We start from the raw sequence: 9,007 nt of genomic DNA, 5'->3' as shown, positions 1-9,007 counted from the left end.
TAGGCATAAAATAAAAATTACGTAGTCTCTTTATAGATTTTTAATTTTCATCACAAGTGAAAGGGCACTCTGCAATACATGTGGTCCAAACAGCGACAGATCGCATGTAGTATAAGCCGACACAACAGTCAACAGCACTCCAAGACCCTTAACATGTGGGTTCACTCTTCTAGAAGCACATGGATGTATGATACAGCAAATAAAAATAAATTTAAAATTAATTTTAAACTCAAATCAATTCTTTAACATTAAATCAAACAAGGCTTAATATTATATTTTGTAACCATCCTAATTAATATATTTTGAGATATATTTTTATAAATTTCAGTCCTTTCTGCGTAGAACCCTCCTTAAAAAAATTGTATTTAATAGGAATAATGGAATTCATGTCCTTCCCACAACCTGTGTTACCAGCAGAGTTATAAGAAAATAAAAAATAAACCAGCCAAGCCGACATATAATTCAAGACACTTAATTACGCGGTCTTCATTCACCTTCCAACGCTGCCAATAAATAGAGCAAGAAAAACACTTTCCCTCCACACACAAATCACCCTCCTTAGAATCAGAACAGAAAGAGAAAGAGAAAAGGCAAAAAGAAAAAAAAGACTTTCTCTTGAATCATCATGACCATGAAAGATTCCATTGTTCTATATTCAGCTTTGGGAAGAGGACACCTTGTTTCAATGGTGGAACTAGGTAAACTCATACTAAGCCACCACCCTTCACTTTCCATCACCATTCTTTTCCTAACCCCACCCCCCAACCAAGACACCCCCACCTCCCCCACCGCCTTCACCTGCGACGCCACCGCCAAATACATCGCCGCCGTCACCGCCGCCACTCCCTCCATTGCCTTCCACCGCATCCCTCAGATCTCAATTCCCACCGTCCTCCATCCCCATGCCCTCAACTTCGAGCTCTGCCGCGCCACCGGCCACCACCTCCGCCGCATCCTCAACTCCATCTCCCAAACCTCAAACCTCAAAGCAATAGTCTTGGACTTCATGAACTACAGTGCCGCACGTGTCACCAACACGCTTCAAATCCCCACTTACTTCTACTACACTTCCGGCGCCTCCACCCTCGCCGTTTTCCTTCAGCAAATCATCATTCACGAAAACAACACCAAGTCCATCAAGGAACTCATCATACCAGGGTTACCGAAAATTCACACCGATGATTTGCCAGAGCAAGGGAAGGACCAGGTTTTTATTGACATTGCCACGTGCATGAGGGACAGTTACGGGGTTATAGTAAACACCTTTGATGCTATCGAAAGTAGGGTTATAGAAGCGTTCAACGAAGGGTTGATGGAAGGAACTACGCCACCAGTGTTTTGCATTGGACCGGTGGTTTCGGCTCCTTGTAGAGGCGATGATAACGGGTGTTTGAGTTGGCTCGATTCACAACCGAGTCACAGCGTTGTTTTCTTGAGTTTCGGAAGCATGGGGAGATTCTCGAGGACTCAGTTGAGAGAGATTGCTATTGGGTTGGAGAAGAGTGAGCAAAGGTTCTTGTGGGTCGTGAGGAGCGAGTTCGAAGAGGGTGACTCGGCGGAGCCACCGAGCTTGGACGAGTTGTTGCCAGAAGGGTTTTTGGAGAGGACCAAGGAGAAGGGCTTAGTGGTGAGGGACTGGGCCCCACAGGCGGCGATACTGAGTCATGACTCGGTGGGAGGGTTTGTGACTCACTGCGGGTGGAACTCGGTGTTGGAGGCGGTGTGTGAAGGTGTGCCAATGGTGGCGTGGCCTCTCTACGCGGAGCAGAAGCTGAATAGGGTGATATTGGAGGAGGAAATGAAGGTGGGTTTGGCGGTGAAGCAGAACAAAGACGGGTTAGTGAGTTCCACCGAGTTGGGGGACCGAGTGATGGAACTCATGGACTCGGACAGAGGGAAGGAGATTAGACAGAGGATTTTTAAGATGAAAATCAGTGCCACCGAAGCAATGTCTGAAGGTGGATCTTCTGTCGTTACTTTGAATCGGTTGGTAGATATATGGAGGGAGCACTAATTAATGTAATGTTTATGCAGCTAAGCATAATTTATTTGGTAGAGAATTACTGTGAGAGAATAATTAAGCTTTGAAAAGTGTGATTTAGTTCAGAAGGGAAGTTCCTCCTCGATAAAGAATGAGCACGAGTTAATTTGTTGTGCTCAAGACTGTGTAACTAGGTTAAAATATCAAAAGTTTGACTGTGCAATGCTGTTTGGAATGTTACAAAACTTTTAAAAAAATAAAATAGCTTAATTTTTATTGTTAGTTGTAAAATAATTTTATATTGTTATTTAATTATAAATCATTATTTAAATTATTTTAAAACTATTATTTTAGAAATTAATAAACTTATTATATATGATAAATTTTTATTAAATAATTATATAAATGTTTTATTCAATAATTGTATAAATTTTTTTATAATATCTTGACTTTTTCTGAAATAAAATTTTAATTCTTTTTACATAACTAGGACAAAAAATTGTAAAAATGATGAAAACAAATAAAACTCTGGTAAAATTTATATAATAGTAGATATTGGATATGAAAAAAGATGAAAACATCTGTATGACGGCAACAACTTAAATAATGTAATAACTACCTACCAAAATTTTAGAAAAATTATGTAAGCAATATTTTTAAGTAAATAATAATATTAATGTTAGTTAATTTTAGTAATTTTAAAATCAAATAATTACTTTAGATAACTGTTACAATTATTTAATAAAATAACATAACATAAATACAAATATAAATTTTAAAAATTAAAATTAATTTTTGGGCTATCCTTTTTATATGGGCTAGACGTATAAACCAAGGCCCTGTATAGTGACACAGATCTAAAAATATTTTTAATGAGGGGAAATAAATAATTTATCATGTTTGCATAGAAGAAAATTAAATATTACAAGTTTTACAAAATTCATAACGTCATCATAAAAAATTCAAAATATTTATGATTTTACCAATCATAATTGTTCTTTACATTTTTATATTGTTAAAATATTGTCTGATTTTTTCATTTTTAATTCTATAAAAAAAATTGTAAAAGTACGTAAACGGGTAAAATTGATATCAATTTATTTTTTCTTTTATCTATTATAATTTTAGAATTTATTTTTTTAAAAATATCTTACAGGAAAATACTAAATATTTTTATGGGAGTAAAATTAGAAGTGATTGAACATATTGAGAAAAAAAAAATCTTGTATGGACAATTATCCCATACATGAAACCCAACTCAAATTAACAAAATAATGGTGAAATTAATTCTTCGTTAATCAAGTAAAAGTGTAATTACAAACAGGTCCAATATTACATATCGATCTATTTCCACTTAGCTAAATATATTGTATGTATCACTCTATGGAGAGGCCTAAGACATTACTCTTGTTAAAAAAGAGGATCAAATCCTATCCACCGAACTTGTATAGTTAATAAACAAACAAAACACGATACAAAAGTAAACCATAAAGTATTAGCCTCTTAGGCTTACACTAACAAAAAGTAAAGTTACTCCTGCCTTCTATTTAGTTTTTTAAATTTAAAAGATAGCCTTGATCATGGGCAATGCTAATAATATTAAAAAAAAACATTGGTGTTAGCCTAATTGACGCTAACTAATTATCTTTAAAAATTTCATCTTAGCCCGAAATGTAGAACTATTCTCACCTTGTATTTTTAAAAATTTAAAAGGAAGCGACGGCCTCCTAATATATTAGAAAAAGTTGTTTTTAAGCATTAGTTTGGCTGGCGCTACTAATATTAAAAAATGTAAATTTTTAACGTTGGTTTGGCCATCACTTATATTCTCTATTTCATCTCCAATCTTTCCTCTTGTTTGCTTTCTTTTAATTTCTTAGACTTATTGAAGAGGTTCTTTTCTCTGTATTGTAGGTGGTTTTGGAGACGGTGGATATTGGCAATAGAGATGGCAGTTTAAGTTTTGGGGTGGTGGTGTGGTTGCATGCAATGGTAGTGAATTTTCCTTTTCTTTTTTTTTTTTTCCTATTGATGGTTTCTTTTTTGTAAGTAGTGGTAGCTAGCTCTATGTTTGTAGCTGTGGTAGTTTTAGGTTTTGGGTGGCGACGTGCGATGGTGGTTTGGGAAAAAAATGGAGAACATTAAATTGCAAACAATGACAATACTTTTTTAATTTTGTTCAATTTTTACGATTTTGCGTCATTTTAAACGATGGTCAGGCTCACACTAGTAAGCATTGGTCTTGTTTGGCTAATTAACGCAATCCAGTTAGTGTCAAACTTATTAGTGTTGGCTTTTGGCCTTTTTTTTTTACAATTTTTTTGTAGATTTCTATTTTAAAATCTTAAATGAATAAAGTTTATAAATAATTCCAAATTTTGATAAGTAGATATTTTTACTTTGACATGCATGTGGATGTGTTATTTACTTTATTTTGTAATTTTGTTGTTAACTTTTAGGCCGCTATGAGCTTTTAGTGGAGTGCATGCAATTAATGAGGCATGTAGTATTATTTTATGCCTACTTGAAAACCCCATATGTATTTTTTGAAGTTTAATTCGATGTGTTGGCCATGGGCTATCTTTAGAATTGATAAAATTTTAATAATTATGCTATTTGTGGTGGAATTCAATGTAACATTTTTTATATCAGAGTATTCGATCGTACTCTTGGATAGAATAAGAAATTTAAGAGTGATTAAATTTTAAACTAAAAATTAATTTTATAGTTATCATAAAGTATAAAACTTATGAAAATATTTGAAGATGTATGTTAGTTTACTCTTTCTACCTTTATTTTTATAATAAAAAAAGAAAAAGAAAAAGTATATTGATAATGACATGAAAGAAAAGTAGACTCCGCGACATTTAGCAAAAAGGAAAGAAGAGACTTTTTGACATTTGATGTTAGTTTATATTCAATCCTTTTTATCATCTACATTTATTAGAACGTAACGTAACAAGCCACATACTTTAAAAAACCAAGTCATTTTCAAGCGTTTCAAAGTCAAATTATTTAATGTTATTTGGCATGTATATGCATATCTATCATGTCACTTTGATTAAACATTTATAAAGTATTACAGGGAAAATAAATTTTTGTGAAGAGATTAATTGTGTTTTAGTCAACTAAAGCATGTGAGAGGCGTCGGCAATACCATAAAAATATTACAGGGAAAATAAATTTTTGTGAAGAAGTATTAACGAATTTTAAAATAAAATTTTGCAAATTCAACTTATTAATTATAAAAAATTCACTTCTATGATTAAATTAATGAAATTTAAAATTCAAAAAATATTAATAAATATCTAAAAAAATTAATTAATAAATACTAAAAGCAAATTAAGGGAGAATTATTACATAGAGTAGTTCCATTTAGTAGGAAAATTTTCAGTACGAATTTATATGAAATGGAGGTGCAGATATGTTATTAATTGATAAATGATTAAATAACAATAAAAAATTAAAAAAATAAATCATTTCGCTCGTGCATCATCAATCGTCTCAAATTTTTGGTACTTCCAGTCTTTCCCTAATACAAAAATGAAATAAACTAACATTAATAATTTGATTTTATATTAAATAAGTAGGAGTAATGATACGTGATACTTTTATTAGAAACACCCATTGTCACTTGTCACACGGGTTAATGCTTCATGTATATATATGGAAGACATAAATGGTAAATGAAATTAGAAATATGATAAAACAAGAAGATAAAAAAAGATGGAAATATAAAATAGTGTTTGAAATGAGAGTTCAGTAGTGAAGTACGTACATTAGCCAAAAGTAATTTCACGTTCTAGCTAGTTAATATCCAAATAGCTTCTACGAACAATTTATATATTAGTGGCATATCAATATACACAGACAAAAGAAGATTGTCACCATATCTCGCATATAGGAGTATATAAAATCCAGTAATGTGAATACAAACGCGCCTTTCTTCAATTCCCCTCTAAGAGAAAGTACGTTTCTGAACCATAAAAGACGAATGAGATTGCTGATTAACCAAACAACTTGCTACAATTTCTCATTTTTATATATATGCATGTTGATTTCAAAAGCCAATAGTCACTTGACATGAGGTAGACATATATGATAAATTTTGTATTTAATTAATTACGGAATGAATATATATGTTGTTCGTTATCGAAAAGTTCAAATCAATAACTTTTTTTTTTATCTTTTTCTTCTCTATTTGTCATTAAGTCAATTTTATAAAAAAAATTAATAATTAACTAACTATTTAACATTTAACCAATTAAAAAAATATGTTAATTTAATGGTTTTTGTGTGCGGCAAGAGAAACGATGACAAGCAAATGAAAAAAGAAATAACGTCATTAGTGGTGAGATTATTGCCTTATATTGACATCAATAGAACGCATGAAGCTATCGAGAAGCAAAACAATGAAGAGATGCCATGTATCAGTGCATACAGGTTGGTACGGATTAAAATTAAAGTATATATATCAAGTATACGATACCATGAGGATGCTTCAAAATAAGTTGAATAGCTGTTAAATATTGTTCGAATTCCTATGATCTGCAGGGTATATGGTACAAATTAAATAAGAATTCAATGCTCATTTTTTTTTTTTGTTTTTCACATATTATTTCCTTCCAGAGTCAATTATGTTCGAATACGATTGAATTTTAAATGGTGACACATTTTTCTAACAGAAATTCAAATATTTATTAAGTTATGTGAGATTAGTTTCTTCCATTATACTCAACCCCTATTAATAATTCAATGCTCATATTTTCAAGTTATATTAATTAACATAAATGCATCATGTAAGTAATACTATCTTTTTACCAAACTTCTGGTAATGGCAACATACATACTAAATTAAAGACCTACAGTTTTCTATCCCATAAAAAAATCAAAAACAAAAAACCGATTGGAAAAGTAATCCAATAGAAAAACTACAAATTCACAACATCCAAAATCCCACCTGGTTCCAATTCCATCAAAATAAATATATAGTGTTTATAGTCTACAAATAGTACAAAAGCTACTTAATTACTATGAAACCCCTCAGAGTACCTATCAAAGGTGATATATTCTGCCTTATTAATTGTATTTCTACATTGGAAAATCCAATGGAATCAATGGTTTAATATTATATAGTTGGCCATGGTTAAACTAATTTGGATCTACATACCACCACAAATTCATAGGGCCCAGAACAGTAAAAGTGAATTTATGTCATGTACTGCAATGACAGCATTGCAGATAATTTTCTAAACCATGTACATCTTGATATCGAATTCTCAAACTTCTTTTAAAAAAACCATAGATAAATGCAATGCAGCTTGTTACAATTCCTCATCTCATATATGTGTGTGTTTGAAAGTATATATATAAAATCCAATAATATGAAGACAAATGCAACTTGCTACAATTTCTAGGAGAGAAAGTATGTTGTTGAACCATAATGACAAATGACATGGCCGATTAATCAAAAACCTTGCCTCAACAAAATGTAAGACTAAGAACAATAAACACACTATGCTTCTCAATGATAGACATGTACAGGAAGAACAGTAATGCATTGCATGCAGCACAAACCAGAAAGGAAAATTTTATTAGCTCGTTCCGATGTCAAGCTAACAATCCTAAGGAATTCAGCTTCTCTTCTATCCTTCACTCTTTTTTTTTCATTTTAATTATTTCTTTATTTATTTGTTATCAACGTACTCACTTGTCACATCTATAATTTCTCTCTCAGATTTTATTTTATTTATCTATTTCTCTTTTCCTTTCAACTGCTCGTTCCAAAATTAGGATGCACAATTAACTTTTTCCTTGTTGGTAATACGCACTATGTCAAGCATGATGCATGTGTTAAGTTAAAATATTTTTCTTTTATTGATTTCATGGGTTAAAATATTAAGAACCGTGCAGATCGACTGCAGAAGCACGTGCAACCAACAAATGCAGTTGCTAATTACAAAATAGTGGCACGGTTCAATTACCAGTCATTGACCCATATTCTGAGGCTACAATGATGCCAACACTCCTGGTATTTTTTTTTTATTATTATAGGAATTAAAAATAATGTTAAGATTCATAATAATTATATCAAGGTCAATTAATTGAGTTAAAAGTTCTTAGTCACTCCAGTATAATTAAGCATTCTGTGCTCCAAAAACAGAAAGAAACAGAAAAAAATTACAACACATAATGTGATAAAGTATTAAGAAAAACAGTATAAACATTAAAATCCTTGTCATTATTCAGGAATGATACTGGTGGGGTGAATGTTAATTTATCAGTTAACTAGTATTTTATTCTTTACATTGAATGTAATAAATGTTTTTTAAATAATTAAAATTTGTTATAAATAAATATTTTTAAATATAAATTATATTTTAGATCTATAATGAATAATTTAAATTCTGATATAATATTATTTTAAAATTTTAAAGTAATACTACTAAAAATTATTTTAGAAATAAAGACAATAAACATTAAATTGAAAAGGATAGACACTGGAGAATATCAAATATCACATATAAATAACATGCAAGGAAACGTAACCTACACGACGTGCAACTTATTTTCATGCCATAATGGAGGACAGAAAACATATATATTGCCCTGGCTCAAGTCAGCTTTCCCTCTTATTCGTTCATAGTTAATTTAATTAAGCTAGCATTTCAATCCACGAGATAATTTGAATAGAGAAACTATTTTCCTTGTTACAATTGGATGTACATGCTTTTGTCTTCTAATCAAATATAATCCACCTTTTCTGTCGTAAAAAAAAGGAATAAGACAAAAGTTGATGTAATAAATTTAATTTAAATTATTATGAAAAACTTGCAAGATTGAATTAGGCTGAATTTGATAATATTTTAGCAAGCATTTAAATCCAGCTAATTCAAAGTGAATAATATATGTGATCGAGTTCCAATAATTAATGACAAATCACATATCACATTAATCCAAGTAAACACAGTTTTAAGTGATATAGCCATTAAATATTTAATCTTCTAGAAGCATATGCACGTATAA

At 31.0% G+C, this 9,007-nt stretch overlaps 1 protein-coding gene across 1 annotated transcript; it reads left to right on the top strand.

Annotated features, from left to right (window-relative positions):
* Nucleotides 1–516: 516 nt before the first annotated feature.
* On the top strand, nt 517–2,257 carry LOC114390704 (UDP-glycosyltransferase 1-like). The gene has a single exon (XM_028351548.1). It carries the CDS (start codon nt 626–628, stop codon nt 2,012–2,014), a length of 1,389 nt encoding a protein of 462 aa, XP_028207349.1. The 5' UTR covers nt 517–625; the 3' UTR covers nt 2,015–2,257.
* The last annotated feature ends 6,750 nt before the right edge of the window (nt 2,258–9,007 follow it).

Source organism: Glycine soja, chromosome 16 (assembly GCF_004193775.1).
Source record: "Glycine soja cultivar W05 chromosome 16, ASM419377v2, whole genome shotgun sequence".
Lineage (NCBI taxonomy): Eukaryota > Viridiplantae > Streptophyta > Magnoliopsida > Fabales > Fabaceae > Glycine > Glycine soja.
This window is presented reverse-complemented; position numbering and strand designations above follow the sequence as displayed.